Genomic DNA, 22419 nt, shown 5'->3' with positions numbered 1-22419 from the left:
TATATATATATATATATATATATATATTTTAATTAATACACAAGGAAAATCGCAAGAAATTTAATTTACAACACTAAGGAATTATTTCCAATCTCAAACGTTTCCTCAGATTGGAATTAATAGATAAAGGGTCAGTTCATAATTCACATTGCTTTGTCAGTCCCTCTTCCAAGCATACAGCAACAGAGAAAACCCCCCATTACTACCATATGACCTAGTGGATGAAGAACATGAACTTCTCCCCCCATCACTACTCTCCTCTGCCCATTGCAACACACTTGAGCATGACGGCGACGGGGACAACGAAGTCATCGACGGCATTGATGCCGAAGCAGCCGATGTTGACAAGCTCTTCCTCATCAACCTCTTCTCAGGACCTACCATTTCTGGCCACACCCCACCATCACCCACTTGAAAAACAAATACACCATGACCATTCCCATTAGCACCGTTATGATTATTAACCCAGTTGAACACGTCCCAGTAAAATTCAAATTCAACTCCACCAACAAAAATTCTCTCATTGCCTCTGAATTTCCAAGCCAACCTTTTGACAATCAGGCTTATCACTCCATCTACTTTTACTTTGAGTGTACCCTCGCTACACTCTATTCCAATTTCATGTTTTGACCCCAAGAACTGAGCTCTGGATATGTAATTCCTGCGCCCAAACACATGTTCCCGCCTTGACAACAGGGCAGGTTGGCTGAGTTTGTGAGTCACAACTACCCCTGACCGCCGAGTGAACTCGTCCAAAAGATCCCCAAGAAAGAATTCAATTTTGGCATTGCAAGAAATGGCGATGTAGAAGCAAGACTCTGGCTCAGCCGAGTTGTGAGTGAAGTCAGCCCGGGTGAAGTCCCAGTAAAGCTTGATTTTTTGGCAATGGTTGTGGGTTAGAGAGATGGATTTGGAGCCTGGTTTGGTTCTGAAGAATGAGAAGGTTGATGGGTTGAGGGAGATGGTGATGGAAAAAGAGTCTGAGGCATGAATGGTTAGAGAGTGAGAGAAGAGGTTTTTGGACCAAGTGAGAGTGAGATATGTGGGTGAGTTACAAAGCTGAGTTTGATATATGCAGGTTATAAGGTTTTGGGGCACTTGAGAGCTGCTTGAGAGTGTGTTGGGCTGGCTGAAACATGCTGGGATCATGGTGTCCAACATTGCTGCTTGTTACTCAAACCATATGCAGTTGAAGAATTGTTGGAAGTTTTAAGTTGATGAGAGAGAGAGAGAGAGAGGTATGAATGGGGTGTTTGGAGGTTTGATTATATATTCATTTGGCTTTGTATTGATGGGTAGTTTTGTATTTGAGAGGTTGTGGAAGATTTAGAGAGAGAGAGTTTTGGAGGCGTAAAGGCTTTGTCTTTGGGTGGGTGTTGATGGGTAGTTTGGGATTTGAGGGTTTGCTATAGTAGTATAAGAAGAGCTTTTGGCTTAGGGCTGTGGCAAAAGTGTGCTTGTGCTTTGAATCTTGAATGATGAAAGTTACAAGGCTCCCATCATCACAATCATCAGCACCAGTAGCTAAGCCTTACACGTACAGTTCATTCATGTTATATTCTCCATAATTTGCGCCTTTGACAGAGTTTTAAATATATCTCTCTGTTTCTCTGTTTCTCTCTCTCTCTAATGGTCATGGGAATGGGAGTGAGCTGGGTTGCACTGGGGGCTTCTGGGTCACAGTTGCAGGTGACTTTGGTTTTATTTTAATTTTACTTTTAGAGGGCAAGTGAGTCCTTTTCTATAATAATTTGTTTTTCCTCTTGCCATCTCAAAAGGAGTTCAGAAGATGGGGCCTTGGGAAAAGGAGAAAGAGTCCCCAACCACTTTTGTATGGTAGCTTCAGTTTCATTCATCCATCAACTTCTGGGGAGGAGGGAGAATAGATGACGACAAACCAACTGCAACATGCCTAGTAGATAGTAGACACCAAACCTCTGCCATTATATAATACACAAAAATCAGAAATTTTCATTTTCATTACTTTTTTTTCTTTCTTCTTTTGCTTTGATTTTCAACATCTGATAATCTTATATTTCCATCGCCGATAAGTGTGTTTAAAATTGGCCTAATGAGGATGAAACAAGTTTCTCTACCTAGTAGCTTCCATCTAGCTAGTAGCGTGGTGCAGTTTCTGAGGCAGATTTTAGAGGGCAAGGTCTCTTGGGTTGCATGCTGTTTGTTTGGCACATTTCCAGCATAATCCCGAACTCCTAGCCAAGGATCATTCTTCTTTTTTGGGTTGAGCATGGATTGGATTTGGTCCTCTTTTCCAATATCTAGTTTACCTACAATTAACCTACCTACCTCCGTCAAAACCAGAAATTAAGACCTCCCATGTGTCATTTGTACTTTTGTTTTTATACATCTCTAGATAAATAATTATCTAAAAACAAAGGTTATAGTTCTGCTAACTATTTTGACTTTTCCATTCGGCCTCTTCTTTCTAAAGACTAATGGAAAAGAACACTCTTCTTTTGAAAGACTAATTGAAAAGAACAAAAATACTCTCTAGAAGAAGAAAAACTTGGCTATTCTGGTGTATGTACCGGATGTGTGTGCATATCTTTCACTTGCATCCGGTGCATACATACAACCATTTCAGCTAATTTTTTATTTCTAACATATGTGACTTTACCTTGTGCATTGCCAGCAAAATAGCATTTTGTACTCTGCATTATGACATAAAACCAAGTGATCACAATTCATGTGAAAACGGATCTATAGGTAAAGTCTTGAAAGACTTTAACCTAAAGTTTACTACAATACAATAATTTGCAGATCATTCTTTTGTAGGATAACATGAAAGGGATTAGGGCCCAAACCAAACCAACAACAACAATTTGCAGACGTTTTCCAGAAATTTCAAATTAAGAGTGCTGCATATATATTACCAGCTGTAAATAAATCGAACAAATATTCCGAAATTGCAAAAACCGGTAAAGAGCACAAATTATTTACAATCTGGATTGGTATGGCAAAACAACATACAAACATCATATGAATTCATCTCTCTAGTTGGATGTTCGAGCTTGTTCATGTTCAGCCGCCTTCCTAAGGAGGCTGCCATGCTCAAGTGCCACGAGAACCGGCGAACCTCCGATCCCTCGTGCCACGGCGAGCATGGTCTCCATCAACAGGGACTTAAACTCATGACAATCAATCACACCATTTTGATCCGCATCAAATCTCTTAAATATCGCATCATGCAGAACGTTGATCTCGTCCTTGGGCTGCGACACGTACCCTATGCCCGGCAACAGCTTACCAAACCCTGCCCGGAGCTTTTCCCTCGATAAGCCTCCCTTGCCATCCGCATCAAGCGCACCGAAACATTCCTTGCTGCATTTCTCAAACGACGTCGCGTCTTCCACGAATCTGGTAACGGTCAAGTTGTTTAGGGCATGAAGAACAACAGCGCTCGTGCTCATTTTGAAACAAGAAAATTGCAGATCGGAGAAACACAACTATAATAATGCCCAACTCTCAATCTTTTTTATAAATAAATAAAATTATTCTCTGCGTTTTTGTTTAAAGATTGGGATACAACTTGTCACCTGTTTTTTTGTTTTGTTTTGTTTTTTTTTTCAAATCTGCTTTTATATTATTGAAGACGGTGGTTGGCCCCTAATTTTGGGGGGTGGTGCGGTTGATGTGCCTTTATTTTAGAGGTTTGGGTCACACTCAATTGATATTCCCATTAAAACCCAATGAAGTTCCACCATTACACTTGCCCAGTTGCGTGGCTTCCTGTTATTGGTAGATTCGTCCATTTCTCTTTTTTAAAATAAATTTTGTTTGAATATGTAACATTTTGAAGACGTGTTGAATTACATGGGATGAGCCAAACAAATATTAAATATTCACACAAATTCAGATTTTGTGATTCAGCTAGTTTCAAACGTCGCAAGGGATTAATTTACTTTTTTTAATGTAAGCGATGGTCTAAATTATATAGGGAGGGGGGTTTCTCAAACACAATATTAAGAGTATATCCAAAACAGTCTCCAAATTTTAGCCAAAATAACTAAAAAGTCATTATAGCAAACTACTTAAAATCAATCCCTCAAATGAAATGGATACAAAACATAACGATAATAGAAGTGGGTCGATCTTAGGCATATAATTTTGGGGCTCAAATTTATTAGTAGGCCCAAACGAATTCAATCTCAAAGTAAGCTTAACCCAAGCCAAAATGTTTTGGGCTAAACAATTTGGTAAGGCCTAGCTTCATTTCTAAACAGGTTTACGCCCAAACCTTGAGCCCTTGACTTATGTTGACCAATATTGGTTTGCTCAGCAACAACATGCTCCAAGGAACCCAAAACCAAAAACAAAAAACAAAAAATATAATGATCAAGAACATAGGATCCCTACTTGTGCTCCCTAACCTCCAAACATCACACATGCCAAATTAGCTCACACCAAACCAAATTCAAATTATCCATACCAAATTAGAACATGGCTCAGAAAAATTATAATGCATTTTTCAACACATTATAATTAATATCTGTATTTAAAATTTTAAAAAAGAGTTATAATTAATACTAGCCTCTCTGCACGCGCTTCCGCACCTGCGAGAGGCTTTTTTTTTTTTTTAACTTTAAATTTATTTTAGAATTAAAAAAGATAATGGGTAGTTGTGGTCCATAAAAATAGGATCCATTATCTTATTATTCTTTTTATTTTTATTTTTTTAATATGAAAAGTGTGAATTTACCATATTATCCTCATTTAATTAATAATTTCAATTCTTAATGTTTGCCTTATCCAAGGGTATTTTCTGGTATTTTAAATGTTTCACCATTCTCTGCCTTTTGCTTTATATATATAGATTAGATTCCACGTGGTGCTACAACAACCCTGACCTACCCATGCAACCTTCTTTCGTTAAATCTAATGGCTGTTAATAGTGTAGCAGATCTGTGGGCGCTTTGATTGAATTTTATTCTCGCTAACTTTGTATGCATCATTTTTAATAAGAGGGAGTCGTTTCGTTTAATTATCAGCAATGTTGTCACTAGAATAATATGAGAATTGTTAAATCCATATTAAGGTCAATTATAGATGACTGATTTTTATTAATCACGGAAAATTAAATAAAGTTTTTAAAAAATAATAATAATAAAGGGTTGAGGGCTGAAGCGATAGCCGATAGGTTATCTGCATATGTTAATAGTTCATAGTGTAAAGTGATAAATTACAGTTTTTTTTAAATAAAAAAAATTGATCTAGAGACATATTACAATTAGTGTCTTGTTATCAGCTTTTGTTGAATTTGACTACAAAATGGTCCTTAGATATTAAAAAAAAGAAAGGTCAAAGGTGTGCACGAATATGAGTTTAAGTTTAAGTCTAAGCCTAAAAGTCTTCATATACTATTTATGTTGAATATGATTCTTTACGTGTGAAAATATTGTATTTATAATCAAAATGATAATGTTTTAGGATTTAAAGTTTTTGAAGAAATGTATAAAGTATGCAGTTTAAGTAGTTAAAAATAATTATTCATTCGCTCAAAATCATATATTTGATAAATAAATTTCTTTCAACACCTTAGGGGATACTATAAATTAGGAATTCCATAAAATTGCTCATTCTTGTACCACAAAAAATGGGTCAAAGCTAACCAATGCACATGTTCGATAGTTTGGCTTAAACTCATATACTAAATTTTCGAATCTGTTTGTTGTAATTTATTTTAAATTTTTTAAAGCTAAAAGCTTGTGGGTTGTTGTTTTGCGAAAGGTCCAAATGAAAAATAAAAAATGACTTAGAAATGGAAAGCATAATTAAAAATCCCAAAGTAGTTTGGTTGGCTTGAGTTTTGGAGTCACCCTTTCGTATATTATTGACTGTTATGTGTACGGCATTCATGGATTCAACATCAACTAGTCAAACTACGAATATTGAAATTCCTCATGTTGAATATATATATAATGTTATTCTTTTTCATCATTAATATAACAGAAAAGTCATCATGCACAAAGCATCACGTACTTAAAAGGCTTTGTTTGAACAAAATAATAATAGACTTAATTATGTATTACTATACCTTTGTCTGTTTTACTCTGTTTTTTAAATTGAATTCTTTACTCTGTTTTTGCTCTGTTTTTTAACTCGAATTCTTTACTCTGTTTTTATACTAGTAATACATAATTAAGTCTATTATTATATATATGGACGGACGATCTCTCGCCAAATATTGTTTTTTGTTGCTGGAATTATATATCTGCTCAGTCCTTGGATACCCTTAATAACGCTTTAAATTAATTACAGAGAGTTATAAGACTCCTTGATCTGAGACTCAATTTCTCTCTCCTCCTCTCTAAGTGTAGAGAGCCGTCAAACTCAAATAGGGAATTCTCCAAAATAGAAAATCAGATAGCAAGTTTGCTATAGCTACGTTTTCCTTCATTTTACCTAAAATGACTTAGTAGCTGAGTATAACAACTCCATAAGCAGACAACATTTAGCTGAATTATAGAGATGTGAAGGAACGAAATAAAGATTCTGAATGCAGTGATACAATAGTACACGGTTGTGCATAGAGATTGTACCCTCACTCCCAGGCTAAACCACGTTGCCCAATCACTCCCAGGCTAAACCACGTTGCCCAATCTTTTCCTTGGTTCAATCATGTTGGCTCTTTAGGAACACATGATCATCAAGATATTGTGTCTAGAGATCCAGGATCTTGAATGATATATTTTCTCCCTTTCCAGTTAAGCACAGAAACCAAACTACTTAGGTAATAGCTAGTCTTCGGATTCTGACATATTATTTGTAAATGTATATGTATGTGATTGTAAATCGTTGATGCATGTGACGTACGTTTATGGAAGCGACTGAGGCTGGTATATGTCTACAATACAGTTATCAACACTGTCCAATTGTTTTTCATGAATGGAGTGGAAAGATGTGGAGTTTGACTAAACATAAAGCAAATACAGGTCGCTTCTGTTTTATATGTCCTCTATCATATTTCAGAGAGACAGAGAGACCCCAGTGTTTTTGTTGTAATTCCAACTGATATCCATGACCTTAATATTTATTTTTCAGAATAGATGATTTCTGGAATTTAACTCAGATTTTCTTTAAATTAAATTAAGAAATTAATAATAATAAACGCACATTTGCAGTTGCAGCTTCTATTTAATCTCTGATTTTCAAATTAGGTGGCTCATGCTACTCATCATGTCTCAAGGAAAATAATGCATTTGAACGAATTGAAATCTTCCCAGTCTCAAGGAAGCTGAGCCAAGCCAACCCACGAGGCCAATAAGCGAAGAAATAAATAAAAAACAGTAAGTGGTAGTTTGAAAAGGATATCACAACACAAGAGCATATGCAGTGTAACTGTGTGGCCCTGACAAAGTCACATGAATATGAGTCCAAACTCCTACCCATCTACACTGTCTTTTCTTATCCTATCACATTATTTTTCTTCTTCTTCTTCTTATGAAAATGAACCACCATCAAAACTGTAAATAAAAACAAACAAATATGAATTACTGGCACTTAATATTTAAAAATAAAACATTGTTTGACTGGCAATTAGATTTTTTAAATGGTTTAATTGTTATTATCATCTAGAATGAAGATTAACTTCCATCTTCCTCAATTAGGGAATGATGATGAGTGATGATATCTTGGATTTTTTTTCCAAATGCGTTCCTTGAAAGTCAGCATTTTCTAATGCCAAATTAGTGCATTAAACTGTGTGATTTGGCTTAATAAAATAAGATTTTGTATTTATATGAACCACAAATGGTACTAGGCACTGGCAGGCATGTCAGATAAAACTCAATTAACAGCATATCTACTATACTAAATAAACAATTAAAAACATAAAACTGGATGAAAATTTAAATTATGCGCATACATAAAAAGTGTTATGAATTTATTTAAGTATCGGAAAAGTAGCTAGTGTTAATAATTTCTTTTAAAAAGATTGCTAATCATTTCTCTTTTCATTTTTTAGGATACAAATATGGCTAATCATTTCAATTTGTTCAACAACGCGTGTGTTTTAAGTGTTTTGAGTTTTTGATGGGTCGACGGTCGACCCTACCCACACAAACCAAACCAAATTAATCAAAGATGAAATTGATTCCAGTTCAGTTACATGACACACAGACAGCGTACGGATTTCCGTATTTACGCATGTATGAGCAATGGTCTGCTCTGATCCAACCCAAAACGCAAGTTTTGGTTGAGTATCAAGCTCAGCTCAAGTGGGCCCCTTTGTTTATAATCAATTACTTTTTTCTTCTTTTTCGTTGTTGTTGAAAATCAGTTACTTTTACTCTCCTCAAAATTTGCACCCTTCTCCACCGGACAAACTTATATGGAATAAGAATAGTATTATTTCGTTAGATCAATCATAATATGTTATGTGTGATAAATTCTTCACGTGTTACTTTGTGATTAGTTAAAAATAATAAAATAATATTATTTTTGTTTCATAAAAGATTTTCTACCTCCACAGTAAAGAAAAAAAGTATAGAGTTTTTGGAGTTTATCAAGCAGCGAGAAAGAGTCTTTGTTTTCTTCTATCTCTCTCTCCTATAATAATTTGACTTGCATATGTTTTTGTCACGTACCGTCGTGGGAGATGGGACTGGGTGTAGGTTTTGCCTTGTTTGTATTCACTCACAAGATGTGGAAAGAGTTTTACACCTGCTACAAAACCTTGCTGTTATTCTCTTTCTCTATCTCAAATATTACATAATAATAAACAATTAATATTGTTGTTGAGGAAAAAATAACTTCCTTTTTCCCTTTGGTCTTCTAATTTTCATCCCCTGAAGCGTTCAGAAAGCGATATTTTATGATAAAATTATAAATCCTCTCTCCATTCTGTGTGTGTTTGTGTGTCAGAAGAGAGGCAGCAATAAGGGTAATCATAGCAAAAGCTAAAAAGAGAGCAAAAGTGAGAGATACATAATAGATTGGTTTACAGAAATGAATGGTCTTGTTGAACCAGATTACTCTGACTCTGAGTTTGTTGAAGTCGATCCAACTGGGAGATATGGCAGGGTAACTAAACCTCTCTCTCTCGCTCTCTCATTTTCTCTGTGTCCTCTGCTTAAAGTTTGATCCTTTTTACCTGTTTTTTTGGTTGCAGTACAATGAAATCCTCGGCAAAGGAGCCTCAAAGACAGTGTATGAATTCAAGCTCTTCTATTTCTTCAAAAATCATGAAAACCCAGTTAGATTTCTCAAAAATTTGAACTAGTTTTGGGTCTTTCTGTGAGTATATGGAAATGATAACTTGGTAGATTTTTTTGAATATATATATATATATATATATATTGGTGTTTTATCGTTGCAGTTACAGAGCATTTGATGAGTACGAAGGGATTGAAGTTGCTTGGAACCAGGTCAAGCTTTATGATTTCCTGCAAAGCCCTGAAGATCTTGAGAGGCTTTACTGTGAAATTCATCTCTTAAAGACATTGAAGCACAAAAACATTATGAAGTTCTACACTTCCTGGGTTGATACGGCAAACAGAAACATCAATTTTGTGACCGAAATGTTCACTTCTGGGACTCTTAAGCAGTATGTATTTTGTGAGTTTTTAATATAAAAAAAAAAAAAAAACAGTGTATGCTTTTTTTTTTGCCTTCCCTAAATCCATTTCTGATGTATCATCTTTTCCGGGTTTTCTTTTTATCACTGGTAGGTACAGGCTAAAGCACAAGCGAGTTAACATCAGAGCAGTTAAGCATTGGTGTCGGCAGATCTTGAGAGGGCTTCTATATCTACATAGTCATGATCCTCCTGTGATCCATAGAGATCTCAAGTGTGACAACATCTTTATCAATGGAAACCAAGGGGAAGTGAAGATAGGTGATCTTGGTTTAGCAGCAATCTTAAGGAAATCACATGCCGCTCACTGTGTTGGTATGTTTTGTTTCATAAATTATCATATTTAGACTGCAAATTTTGTTTCTTTGTTAATTTGTAAAGTTGGTTGGAATAAGGGGGAGTTATTTAAAGTTAATATATGTTTAGACTTTGTTTCCTTTTTATTAAAGTAGGGACACCAGAGTTCATGGCTCCAGAGGTGTATGAAGAGGCATATAATGAGCTAGTTGACATTTATTCATTTGGGATGTGCATTTTGGAAATGGTCACTTTTGAATATCCATATAGTGAATGCACACATCCTGCTCAGATCTACAAGAAAGTTGTTTCTGTAAGAGGATTCTCTTTCTATTTCTCTTTCCCTTTGTTTCCAGTTGCATGCTTTATTTTCTATAGGAAAATTGTGACACCTAGATTCCTTTCTCATGCTTCATTTCATAGGGTAAAAAACCAGATGCTTTGTACAAAGTAAAAGATCCTGAAGTACGACAATTCGTTGAGAAATGCTTGGCAACTGCATCTTTGAGGCTCTCTGCAAGGGAGCTTTTGAATGACCAATTTCTCCAAATCGATGAATGTGATCATGATTTGAGACCAGTAGATTATGGCAGGCAGATAGATGACATGGGCCCTCTTTTAAGGCAGCCTCTTTTTGAGCTTCATCGAAGCAACAGTTCCTTTAGTAATGGATACTCAAATGGTTTTGGTTATGATTCCCAAAATGAATGGGGGTATCATCCTGTTGACGCCGAGTCAAGTGGAATTGAACTCTTTGAGCACCATGACGATGAACATTCTGAAGATGTTGACATAAGTATTAAAGGGAAGAGAAGAGAAGATGGTGGCATCTTTTTGAGACTTAGAATTGCAGATAAAGAAGGTTGGATTGTCTTTACTCTCTTTCCAAAGTTTATATGTGGATTATTTACTTGTGGAAATTAATGTACCACTGTAAATCCTACTGCTTTGCAGGTCGTATCCGGAACATCTATTTCCCATTTGACATTGAGACCGATACAGCATTTAGTGTGGCAACCGAAATGGTTGCAGAGTTGGATATCACAGATCAGGATGTAACCAGAATAGCAGATATGATTGATGGGGAAATTGCTTTGTTGGTACCCGATTGGCAGCCAGGGCCAGGAATAGTGGAAACACCCCGATATGCTAACCAAGGCTTCTGTCACAATTGTGCTTCCAATCACACCTCTAGTGGTTCCATGATGGAGTTTCTGTCAAACCACCCTAGTGCCAAGAACTTGCAAGTTCTTCAATGTTGTAAACAAGGATGTGCTTCAATGCATGGCCGTTTTGAGGAGGTTACATACCAAGCCGATGAGTCTGAGCATCATGTGACAGAGGGTGCACCAAATGAATCAAGCCAATCGGACTGCCTTCATTACCAAGAAATTTGGGGACAGCACGAAAGTCGCGAACTTAGTTCAATAGGCTCTGGACAGAGTCATTCTGATGGAGAATATGAAAAATTGGATCAGTTAGTCACGGTTGAGGATGAGCAAGATCTTGAATTGGAAAGCAATCCGGCATCCCATGCAGGAAATTCTACAAAAAATTTATCCGGTTCACATTCTTTTTCTGTGATCCCTTCAACTTACCATGACCTCTCAGACACTCATGAGAATGAAATTCAGGAGTTTAGATGGCTCAAAGCAAAGCACCAAATGGAGCTGAGGGAACTTAGAGATCAGCAGATAAGACTTGTCTCAAAATCTTCAGATAATGGAAGTAAAGAACATGAATTAGCTAACGGGGTCTTGTCATCTTTGGTATCAAGCACATTACAAGGACTCAACAATGTGATGCTCTCAAAATCTTGTGCTTATGATCAAAGAAATTTAAGTCCCAATTTCCATGCTAATCTCAATAAGAGCTGCGAGGTGATGGTGTCTCCTAATGCTGAGGATGAGGTCACTGGCAAGAGTTTCTGCACAGGGTCATTGCTTCCTCAGTCTCTTCGCAGGACAGTTTCTCTCCCAGTTGATGCAGTTGATGTATAAACTTGCAAGGCACAAAATGTTTTCTTTTAGACAAGTTCAATACACTTGCATAAGCTGTATCTTTGTATGGTTACCAAGGTCATCCCTTTTTCACCAATGGGATGTGGCTCTCCGGGAAACTGGGATGATGTGTAATGTATTTAGTAATTATGCGTAATTATACATATGAGGGGAAAATGCAAGTTTTGAGGCCTATAAAGATTCTAGTCAAGTCCTTAATATTACACATCAACTGCTTACCTTAGATGAACACTATTTTACTATTTTCGACAAATAATACAATGACACAAAAAAAAGTTAATTTATCGTGTCATTTTACTATTGACCGGGGCTATCTCGTTATTGCATGAAAGTCTCTCTTTAGATAGAGCATCGGAACTCCCAAAGGCACGTATTTTATTGGGTGCTCTTCGGCTTTTGAGTCTCTTGGTCGAGAGGGATGAAAATTGAAGAGTGATGATGAATTGAATTATTGGCATGTCTGGTGCTGGCCAATGGGAGGCTTTATCAGGACTTTTTGCTATGCTTCTTGTAGGACCCGCTTCAACATATGTCAATTATGGAGTGGTTTTTTCAAAGAGGATGAATTACTTGGCCCACAAAAACAAATCATGTTCCATGTTGGCATGTTCCATGTTCCATGCATGCTGATCTACTTAGAATCTGGTTGCCCATATCGCAAAAAAAAAAAAAAAAAAAAAAACACTGGATCCTTTAATATGAGGAGGGTCCATTGGTCCACATACTAACTTTGCTAGGGGTGAAAGGGACTCCTAAGCTAATCTAAATCACATAAAAGCTATAAAGCCACTGGGCTACCAAACCATATCTTCATCTTGTGCCAAAAACTTGTACCCAAGTTGTACTCTTTTTGGAAGTGCGCTTTAATTTGCAGGGTCAAAACTCGAACCAGAGAGAACATCATTTCTTTTTTCTCCTCTTCTTTTCTTTTCTTTCTTGGTTTGTAAAAGTGGGTAGCAAAGTGGACGCCAACTAGTCTTTTGTTTATTTATATATATTGCTATTGCTTGCTGGCTTGGGGTGCTGAATTCAGACCAACTCAAATGGTTTTAAAAATTGCAACTTTATCGGAAAATCCACAACAATATAGATCATGGATGCGTGCGTGAAGTCTTCGATATACATCAGAATCAAGAAAAACAAAAAGCACTACCTAATAGATTAATTTGTAATGTGGGGGGATTGGATGATCTTATAAAAAATAAGTAAAAACTTAAGAAAAAATCAGATTGTTTAGGCAGCACTAATCACAATCACGACTTTTTTAAGTTTTAAAACTAGATAATGATGACAAAAAAATCTGCGCAACTTTCTGATAATTTGACACCAAATAAGGGATAAAATCCAAATCGACTTTCTGGCCAGATATGGTTAATAAATATACTTGATAGTTCTTAGACAACGAAAGCTGTGCATGCGACCCATTGCCCATTCCTCATAAACAAATCAAGGAGATATTTTGTTTTTCTCCTTCTTGTTCATCTCTTTGGGTGCCGAGCAATCAAATGCGTGACTGTGACTATGATTTATCAAAGTGTAGTGGAGGAGAGTTGAATACTTGAAAGTGATGAAGGGGAAAGAGAGCCTCTTTTGAATGATTGGAAGGGTTGTATGCTTACCACCTTTCTCACTTAAATAATGCCATGATGTAAACTTGGCTGAGTTGATGTTGAGTTTGCTTTGCGAAAGTGGGAATTTTTATTTTTAATAGAAGTGATAATCAAAAATAAATAAATTTAATTTAATTTATGAGGAGGGTTTCGAACTTGAGGGCAAAGAGGCGGGTTCTTTGCTCAAATTTGCAAAAGTGAGAACTTTTTAAGTCATGAAAAATGTTTTTTTAATCACCTTATTTTAATCAATTGTTTTCACCAAAAAAGTGTTGGTGGGATGGGAAGACAAGACAGCTACCTGCTAAAATATTCCCATTTTGAATGAAAAAAGCTTGAGAGGAACACAAGGTTTTCACTCAAATATTGTCATAAAGAAATTTCGTAGCCAGCCTTTACTCTTGGTCTTTTGAAACGTTTATTGTGAGCTCTCTTATAAATGGGATTGCAGACCCACAAAAAGCAATTTGGAGCTTTTGGGAAAGTGGAATATATTCTTATTTCCAATATCTCATACCAAAAATGCGTGATTTTAATGGGGAAGCCACAGTTGAAGTAAAATGAGTGTACACAAAGACTTGAATATATAACATATATGTATTCCATTTGACAAGTTGCAGAGCTTGGTTGAAACTTGAAAGTGGTAAGTAAATATTCCACTTTTTGAGGGTGCGTTTGATAATTATTTTAATTTAGTTTTTAATTTTTTGTGTTAAATTATAAAGAAATAAGAAGGAGAATGGAAGTGAGAATGAGAGTGGAGATGAGATTTAGAGGGAAGATGAGAGGGGAGGATAGGAGAGAGGAGTAACAAAAGTAAAACAAAAACTAAAAACTAAAATATATTTGAAATTATTTTCACTTTTATTACACCTCCCCCCATCCTCTCTCTCAATCTCACTCTAACTCCCACTCTCAATCTGATTCTGACTCCCACTCCCATTCTCACTCTATACACTAGCATAAAAAATAAAAACTAAAAAGTGAAATTGTTATCAAACGGTGAGTAAATTGCTGCATCATGTTCCTGTAAATGTAACTTTGTGTGGTAGATTTCAGAATATGACTTCCACTTTGTGGGTTGGCATAAGACACCATTATCATTGATTCAATGGATTCATGAATGAAGGGGATTATAAACTACAATATTATTGGAGTTGGACCACTTGGTAACTTTGCCTAACTCGATTGGACCCAAGCTCCAACCCAGTCTCTGTCTAATGTCAATTTATCTCTTGAGGACCTCAGCCCATTGAAAAAACAATGATAAAATTTTGCGGCTAAAAAGCTAGAGAGTTGAAATTTCCCTGCCGAAAGTCATCCATTCTTGAGGAATGTTAGGCAAACTCCACAATAACTGATAAGACTAGTTTTGAAGTTCAGTTCAAACCTCGATATGTCCTTGTCATAATCCTAACCAGATGTAACTAGCAACCGAGCCACACCATTACAAGGAACTTTTGTTGCTTGATTTACTTACTAATTTATCCGAACCTTCTCCTTCCAAAGACAAAAACAGGGAGCTGCTCTTTTGTCCACTTTACACTCTCTTTTGTTATTTTTAATACTTTTGTAATTACCATTACAAAGGAGTGTAAGTGGACAAAAGGAGAGTCAGGAAATCAGAAGCAAAAGGTATCAGGTCAAACCAAAAGATTAGAGCCTCTTCGTTTAAGAGTTAACTAGTATTCATTACTATAAGAATCTTGCTAAATATTATATCTGGCCAGCTATGCATGTAGTCTAACTGTAGTTTTTGTTGTATTAAGTTTTTGTTCTATTACCCGGATGATTGTAGTTTATGCAAGGAAACTCTATACTAAATATAGAAACCTCTGTATAAAAGTTGTATAATGCAAAAAACACAATTTCTTAGATATTCAGTATTTATGTACACCATAGTCATACCCTAGTTAAGCATCCAATATGCAGTCCGGTTCATACCTCTTGCAGCATAGTGCAGGGTGGCTGGAATGTTCTCTCATAAAGGCCTCAGAAGCGGGTAATCTTCAAGTAGTTCCCGCTCTGACAGAGTGTCAATTTCATTCTGAGGAGTCCACAACACCTCTACTGCCTGCAGGAAAAAGAACAAAATTATATGTATCAAGCACAAATAGGAAAAGAAAAGAGAAACTTACAACTTCCACGTCAAAGTAGATATTTTTCTCTTACTAATATTTTGTTTGAGGGAATGGATCCAAGCTTTTGCAACGCTTCCTTCAAGTCCCCACTACCATTGATGGCGGGCAACTTATGCACTCCTTCAGCAGCCACCAATATCGTTATCTGATCGAAATCTGGTCAGAAAACAGATTGATACAAACATTTCTATTCCCTAAAACAATCCTGAAACTAGCCAACTCAATTACGAAATTCTATCTCATTCCTCAAGGACTAGAAGAGAAGAGAAACTAAACCATGTCAGATTTATAATAGAATCATGACAATCACTTCTTACATACAGTATAAGTCATCAATAGTACCAAAATGGAAAGACTACAAAAAGAAAAATTGATGCAGCCCAAAGATGAGGTCGAGAAATGTTTATAACTCCTCTGCAAATTAGGCCAATTAAATTAGGCAGCTCATTGTTTCTAAAGCATGGCAAGAAGGCTTTCCTTATCATAATTGACCAAAGAGTGCTAAACTCTATAACACAATGCTTACATTTGAAAACACTGATTTTTCTAGAACATTTGAAATGTAACCTGGAAATGAACAACATAGGTTTGTACTTCGGTAAATGAATAAAAATTGGGAATGTGTATTATCATAAGCCATCCCAACTCTATCTTACCACTATATATTCGTTGCGGAATCCATTAGCTCTCTGGCTTGATGAGCTTTGCCTTTTTATGTTGTTCACATTGACAAGTGTCTCTTCGTCAAATTTACCCCTTTCTTCAATAGAAAGCTGATTAAAGCGTTTCTCTGCATCCTCTATGCCTCGCTTTTGAGCAACCTACAAGTATGCCAGAAGTTATAGTTCAAGTTCATACAACCAAACATGTGCACCAGAAATCTAAGAGCAGCGACGGTTTTGATCTTTAAAAAGTTAGCATGTGCTGTTTGGGTTTTTGATGAGTAGTTGTCAGTGCCATATATTATCTCATAAGTTGTTAGTACAATTGTTTTAAGAGAGAGGAATTCTCTTAAATTATTATTATCTCTTCCTAGGCTTTCTACCATGTCTGATAATGGTAGGCAACAACACTGATGCACTAAACTGCAATCGTTCACCTGCGTAGATTAACCAAATAATCCAGAGGATGATATTGAACTATTGAACTTACAGATGAATAACCTGAGATGCAATAATCAGGATGCCGAAGCAAAGCTAGTGTTGTCTCTGCAAAGAAATGTGTAGTAAAAATTGCATCAAAATACCTAAAAGAAACAAAATAAAAGATACAAAACAGTAGCAGGGTATTTTGTATATGGTATAAAACCCAGTCCTAAAACCTCAGTTGCAGTATGTGTCTCTGTGTGTTCACCTGTCAAAACATATCCCAAACCCTCCGAGGTAGAAGTATCTGCAGTTTCAGCAATCCGATTAAGATCCCTTTGAAGTGCTCGCCCCATGCCTAACAAACCAACCTTAGAGAAGGGGATAAAATGATGGTGAAACTATCAGATTGAAATCCAACAGAAGAGTCAACAAAGTTCATATCACATTTCTAAAATATAAGGCTAGTGGAATAAGAACATAAAATATCAAACAATCAACCCTTCTTTAACAAGGGCCACCACAAAAAGAAAAAAGCTCCACCTTTCGCTGCTTCAGCACAAAAATATTAGTTCAACAACCAACCCATCCACAAGCTAATTGAAGGAAATCTATTTGCAACAGAAACTAGATTGAATGCCAAGCAGGGACAACATGTCAACAAACAATTGATTGGGTCATATGTATGAAAAGCTCTAATTTTACAAGAAAATGAGTTTCGGAATTTCAAACTACATGGCAGCAGCACTGATATTATCAATATTAAGAAAGCATTCTGAAAAAAATCATTGCCTTGTGACAATTAAAATTTATAAGCATTCAATCACTCAAATATGTATAAAACTGCGTCAACAAAATAAAGAATGAGAATTCAGCCATACCTGAAGCTTGAGAACAGTTGTTTTCTCGGTAGCAGTAAGCACACTACCCTCGGACCGATCCGAGAGGAACCCCGAAACCAAAACAAACGCAGCGAAACCCGTCAAGATCAGAAAGAAACTCGACCCGGCACCCACTCCGAACCCAAATGCTGGCCCAACGTAAACGCCACCACCCCCACTGAACCCGAACGGCGAAGGTGCGTAGTAAGGCGCGGAGTACGAAAAATCGGGTCTTGAACTTGAAGTCCTCGGCACCGAGTAACTCCTCGACGATGACGACGAAGAAGACGACCGCGACGAGAACGAGTTCCCCCCGACCCGCCCGCCCGAGGCGGCCAATGCCGAATTCGGGTCGGACATCAATAACAGACCCAATAAAACGGCAGCCATTGCCGGCTTTCTCAACGCCTTGAGAGCATTTAATAGTTTACTGGCGATAAGCTCAAGCGGGTTTGCTGGGTTATCTTTGATAACAAGGGGCACAGACTGAGTGTCATCAAGGTCTGGTTTTGAGTCTGTTGAGTGCTTGAAGCATTTGACCTTGAAATTACAGGAAGCTTGTTCAACGTCGAAGGTTGAGCTGAATTTGATTGGCTTGGTGGGCAGAGGACGAAGAGGAGGCAAGAGAAATGGGCAGCTGCTATGCTTCCATTTCAATGGGTTGGGTTGGAGCAACGAAGCAGTTGCCATGAAAATTTGCTTCGAGCGTTTTGGAATTGAAGGAATGTGAAGGTGTGGACGATGGGTGCTTTGTTTTGAGAAATCAAATAAAATTGGGAAGTTGTTGTGGCCGCTGGCTAAGCAGCTGTCGTCTCGTACCTTTGATTCGTTCAATCTCAGCCTCATCTTCGTCGTCTCTTTTCTCAAGAACTTATGAAGATAGACGTGCGGGGCACGTGACTTCCACTGAGTCATTGACCCAAATTCAGAAACCGACCCGAATTAATCAGGGAATTTGGGACAAGTCCACAAGATTTGAACGTATTTTGGCCCAAACCAAAAGCGACCCAAAGCTTTCGTCCTCCTTCAAAACCCTAATCCAATAAAAGCTAACTTTTCTTTCTCCCTCACCTTCTCTGCCTCAGCTGCTGCTTCTGCATTTCCGCCTCATTGCCCTCTGGTTAGGTATCTTCCATTCCTAGGCTAAGCCTATCAAAACCAACCATGGCGGACAAGGCAGTCACCATCCGTACCAGGAAGTTCATGACCAACAGGCTTCTCTCTCGCAAGCAATTCGTGAGTACCTCCCTACTTTCTTTCTTTCTTTCTTTGGTAGACAACCTAAAACTAAATAATTTAAGTCTTTGGTGTTTCAATGCGGTTTTGGATTTCATGTTTATTTTTATGTGCCATTGCTCTACTCTAGTATTATTTTGTGTAGATCCCTTGGTTTTCTGAACTTCTTTTTATATTGGATTTGAGAGGGTTTAGTCGAAAAGTGCGTTGAAAATGATTTATGGGATGTTGGTGTTGTCAACTTTCCCTCGTTAATCTTCTTACGGGTTTAATTGTAATGCCTCTGTTGCTTTTGTTCCCCGTAGGTCATTGATGTTCTTCATCCAGGCAGGCCAAATGTTTCCAAGGTATTGTTGTTTTTCTTTTCAAATTTAAGCTTTTACATAATTGCCTTCAATAGTGTTTGAACTTTATCGACAATATATTTGTCATTTGAATTTTTGTCTCATAAAAAATAGCAATAATGTGAATTATGCACTTGCTCAGTAATTACATGTATTGGTTTTTCGGTTTTGTGAAGGCTGAGCTGAAGGAGAAGCTAGCTAGACTGTATGAGGTTAAGGACCTGAATTCGATCTTTGTCTTCAAGTTCCGGACTCACTTTGGTGGTGGTAAATCTACTGGATTTGGATTAATTTATGATTCTGTAGAGAATGCAAAGAAGTACGAGCCCAAGTACAGGTTGATCAGGGTAAGTCCAGAGTTAAATAATAAGTTCATCTAAGGTTTTCCTTTTTTTTTTCTTCATGTTTTAGTTTAACACTAGGACATTGCCACAGCTAGAACTGTAGCTAGCGCTGCTGAAGTGATTGTGATTATCACCTGAGTAACTCCTAGGCTGAATTAACTTAAGCCAAGTTAGTAAGAACTGTAAAGATGTTGATTGTTTATACTATGAGATGCCTTTTTGTTTTAGTTTCTGTTGTTCATCCAATTTAAAGTATTATCAATTTTTGTTTATTTATTTTCTCTAAATAAATAGTCTTTCTCAGAACATTGCTTGATGATTGGTTAGTTGCAGTCAGATAATCTCGTTTAATTGGATTTTAAGGATTTACATGTATTATAATTTTATAAAGCTGATCACAGATTGTTAGTTGGTGGTCCTTTGTGTTTATTAGTTGTTTTCGTATTTTTTTGGCATGTGGTAGTAGTTGAGCATGAGTTAATACTTATATCTATTGTTTTGCTAAACTAAGCCTGGCGAGCAAGATTAGATTTATGTTTCTTATTATTAGCAATAATCTCCGACCCTTTTATTTCCATCTCTTCTTGATCGTTTTCATAGTTTGTTAGTGTATTCATACCACTGAAAATGTTTTTTTATGGCAGAATGGACTTGATACGAAGATAGAGAAGTCGAGAAAGCAGTTGAAGGAAAGGAAGAACAGAGCCAAGAAGATCAGAGGAGTAAAGAAGGTAAGAGAGTTGCTTATATTATTTGCTTGCGTGGTTATAGTTTGATTTCAGTACCTTGGTTACAATTATTTGGTTCTTTTTGCGCAGACCAAGGCTTCAGATGCTGCCAAGGCTGGAAAGAAGAAATGAGTCTCAGTAGTTTTGGTGCTGATTTTTACAGCCCATAGCAGCAATGGGCTTTCCTTAAATATGTTTTGCCTTTAGGTGCGTTCGAAATGAAGCTTCTTTTAGTGTCATTGTGGGTTTTAGAGAGCCAGCGGCTGTTTAGGTTTTTTGTTTTTCATTTTGTTATTGCAAAATTTCAGTATTCTGAAATGGACAAATTTAGAATATTGAGTAGCAACAGATTTCAGATTATTTATTGACTTCCATCATTTAGTTGTGGTTCTTGCCAATACTAGCGGAGCGATTGAATGTGACGTTTCCACAGGATGATTGCCAAAGTGCAGATGCTTCATAATCTTAATAATAAACATCTATTTAATCGGGTATATAAAAAGCTCTTTGAGTAAAATTTCTAATTCACTAGTTTTTAGACTGTACACATTGAATTACTAATCTAATTCAACAGATAGTTTGAGCAACCAAGTAGAATCAGGTTTTGAATTTTTAAACTTGTTCACAGGACCTCATGAGCCTTCCCGCAATACTTATTGATGAATTTATATTTAGCCTTTGATATGTCAGGAGTTTCTGGAGATTGCATGGGGTAGAACTTATAAATCCTCATATTTTCAAAACCCTCCTCCTCTGCCTCTGGAGCTGCTCGAACACTTCTCATGGCTTGTCTAAATTCCCGTTGATGCTTTCTCTTTGCTTCATATAGTTTGTCCAGGACATATTCCTTCAAGCCAGCCTTAACAACTGGAGATAATTCGTTATCGTCTTTTAACTCATTTATGATGGTCTTGGCAACTCCATCTATCTCGCGCTCTACCCAGCACCAATGATCTTCTTCCTTGTGATCCAAGTAAGGCATGTAGTGTTGAAGTTTCATGGAACCTTCTTCCTTCAAGGGTTTCAAAGCAGCCCTACTCTGAGTGTTGCCCAACACAAATACTTGAGCAGATTTCATCACTCTCTCAGCTTCTTGGGCGTCTCTCTTCTTGTCCGGAGGAATGTATGGAACCCAATCCATGTGCAACTGTTTCATTGGAACTCTGGTTTCTTCACCATTTCCTTGGCTATCAAATGGTTCGATGCTCAGTTCATAGGCAGGCCGGGAAGGTGATACAATGGCCACCACCACAGGGACTGTAATTTCTTCTTCAGAGCTTCTATGGATATGGCATTCGATTGTGCCGAATAGATACACTTTGTTGCTATCCTTGCCGATAATCTCTTGATGGAGCTTTCCTCCCTCTTCCAATGCTTGTTGCAGATTGGTGAAATCCCACTTGAATTTGTTGTGCACAGCCTCCATTTTGTCCCAACCTGTCCCAATAGGAAACGCAGCCTTCCATAGCTCTTCCATTTTTCGGGGCTCCTCCGGGGACTCAGGTTTGGGGCTGGGCTCGGGCTCGGGCTCGACTGCCTTGACCCGCTTTCGCAATGGCTGAGTGTCTGCAGGCTTCTGGCTGGCCTCTATTTCCATCTGTCTAACCTTCCTCTTTGCTCCTTTCCTCATTGTAATGATAATTCTATGAGAAAGTAAAAACCAGAGACTCAAAGAAGAGACGGAGCGACAGAAAGAAAGAAAGACACAGAAAATAGAGAAATTGACAGTGTTGTCTAAGCCACCGTTTAATATATTTATAGGAGAGCGAGTGGAGTAGAAAATCTTCCTAATTCAAGTAGGAGTTTCCTATTTTCCTAGTCAGTTTTGGAAAATTTTCCTAATAAAAAGTAGCGTCTAAATTTTAGTACCGTATTATTCTATAATTTTTTCATGCCCAATGCCAACCCAATCATATAAACTAGAAACCCACCCAATTTGCCTTTGCTATTGGTCTTCAGAAGCAATTCTTTCAAAAACCCAAAGGGCCGAAAGGGAACCAAACCAGGCCCAAAGCCGAATTGAAAGTCAACGAAAGTAGACTAACAAGATCCCCTTTATGCACTCGCATTCACACCTCGACATGTCGTGTCTTTGTTTCTCTATTTTTTCTCTTACTCTTTTTCCGTCATCTCCAGT

General features: G+C 37.2%; 6 protein-coding genes across 8 annotated transcripts; 2 read left to right on the top strand and 4 right to left on the bottom strand.

The window, feature by feature from the left end:
• Positions 82 to 2277, bottom strand: LOC18775124. The gene has a single exon (XM_007206508.2). It carries the CDS (start codon positions 1159 to 1161, stop codon positions 157 to 159), a length of 1005 nt encoding a protein of 334 aa, XP_007206570.2. The 5' UTR covers positions 1162 to 2277; the 3' UTR covers positions 82 to 156.
• On the bottom strand, positions 2681 to 3936 carry LOC18774946. Its single transcript, XM_020566538.1, has one exon. The coding sequence runs from the start codon at positions 3429 to 3431 to the stop codon at positions 3015 to 3017; it is 417 nt and encodes a 138-aa protein (XP_020422127.1). The 5' UTR covers positions 3432 to 3936; the 3' UTR covers positions 2681 to 3014.
• Positions 8614 to 12091, top strand: LOC18772155 (probable serine/threonine-protein kinase WNK9). Of its 3 annotated transcripts, none has more exons than XM_007207998.2 (7): positions 8614 to 9042; positions 9131 to 9168; positions 9338 to 9565; positions 9690 to 9910; positions 10048 to 10205; positions 10316 to 10754; positions 10847 to 12091. In XM_007207998.2, the coding sequence occupies exons 1-7, from the start codon at positions 8968 to 8970 to the stop codon at positions 11890 to 11892; spliced, it is 2205 nt and encodes a 734-aa protein (XP_007208060.1). In that variant the 5' UTR covers positions 8614 to 8967; the 3' UTR covers positions 11893 to 12091. The 3 variants fall into 3 exon arrangements, with proteins under 3 accessions (XP_007208060.1, XP_020421956.1, XP_020421957.1); XM_020566367.1 differs by having other exon boundaries at positions 10045 to 10205; XM_020566368.1 differs by lacking the exons at positions 8614 to 9042; positions 9131 to 9168; positions 9338 to 9565 and having other exon boundaries at positions 9805 to 9910; positions 10022 to 10205.
• LOC18773048 lies at positions 15322 to 18485 on the bottom strand. Its single transcript, XM_020565428.1, has 6 exons — positions 17631 to 18485; positions 17018 to 17120; positions 16817 to 16872; positions 16321 to 16485; positions 15696 to 15809; positions 15322 to 15597 (listed from the first exon to the last, which is right to left on the bottom strand). The coding sequence occupies exons 1-6, from the start codon at positions 18474 to 18476 to the stop codon at positions 15505 to 15507; spliced, it is 1377 nt and encodes a 458-aa protein (XP_020421017.1). The 5' UTR covers positions 18477 to 18485; the 3' UTR covers positions 15322 to 15504.
• Positions 18657 to 20678, top strand: LOC18773323 (40S ribosomal protein S24-1). The gene is made up of 5 exons (XM_007206066.2): positions 18657 to 18866; positions 19172 to 19213; positions 19387 to 19557; positions 20199 to 20285; positions 20373 to 20678. The coding sequence occupies exons 1-5, from the start codon at positions 18795 to 18797 to the stop codon at positions 20412 to 20414; spliced, it is 414 nt and encodes a 137-aa protein (XP_007206128.1). The 5' UTR covers positions 18657 to 18794; the 3' UTR covers positions 20415 to 20678.
• LOC18772886 lies at positions 20905 to 21912 on the bottom strand. Its single transcript, XM_007206346.1, has one exon. It carries the CDS (start codon positions 21910 to 21912, stop codon positions 20905 to 20907), a length of 1008 nt encoding a protein of 335 aa, XP_007206408.1.

Source organism: Prunus persica, chromosome G6 (genome assembly GCF_000346465.2).
Source record: "Prunus persica cultivar Lovell chromosome G6, Prunus_persica_NCBIv2, whole genome shotgun sequence".
Taxonomy (NCBI): domain Eukaryota; kingdom Viridiplantae; phylum Streptophyta; class Magnoliopsida; order Rosales; family Rosaceae; genus Prunus; species Prunus persica.
Note: the sequence above shows the minus strand (reverse complement) of the source record. Positions and strands in the feature narration are given on the sequence as shown.

Bases quoted from the DNA above. Each gene is read 5' to 3' on its own strand.
- LOC18775124 (XM_007206508.2), bottom strand. From the start codon at position 1,161: ATGTTGGACACCATGATCCCAGCATGTTTCAGCCAGCCCAACACACTC.
- LOC18774946 (XM_020566538.1), bottom strand. From the start codon at position 3,431: ATGAGCACGAGCGCTGTTGTTCTTCATGCCCTAAACAACTTGACCGTT.
- LOC18772155 (XM_020566367.1), top strand. From the start codon at position 8,968: ATGAATGGTCTTGTTGAACCAGATTACTCTGACTCTGAGTTTGTTGAA. The intron at 9,566-9,689 runs GTATGTATTTTG...TATCACTGGTAG, and splicing joins ACTTCTGGGACTCTTAAGCA to GTACAGGCTAAAGCACAAGC. The intron at 9,911-10,044 runs GTATGTTTTGTT...TTTTTATTAAAG, and splicing joins ACATGCCGCTCACTGTGTTG to TAGGGACACCAGAGTTCATG.
- LOC18773048 (XM_020565428.1), bottom strand. From the start codon at position 18,476: ATGAGGCTGAGATTGAACGAATCAAAGGTACGAGACGACAGCTGCTTA. The intron at 15,810-16,320 runs GTAAGATAGAGT...GATTTCGATCAG, and splicing joins TCCGCAACGAATATATAGTG to ATAACGATATTGGTGGCTGC. The intron at 15,598-15,695 runs GTAAGAGAAAAA...TTTTTCCTGCAG, and splicing joins TTCCCTCAAACAAAATATTA to GCAGTAGAGGTGTTGTGGAC.
- LOC18773323 (XM_007206066.2), top strand. From the start codon at position 18,795: ATGGCGGACAAGGCAGTCACCATCCGTACCAGGAAGTTCATGACCAAC. The intron at 19,214-19,386 runs GTATTGTTGTTT...GGTTTTGTGAAG, and splicing joins GCAGGCCAAATGTTTCCAAG to GCTGAGCTGAAGGAGAAGCT. The intron at 20,286-20,372 runs GTAAGAGAGTTG...CTTTTTGCGCAG, and splicing joins AGATCAGAGGAGTAAAGAAG to ACCAAGGCTTCAGATGCTGC.
- LOC18772886 (XM_007206346.1), bottom strand. From the start codon at position 21,912: ATGAGGAAAGGAGCAAAGAGGAAGGTTAGACAGATGGAAATAGAGGCC.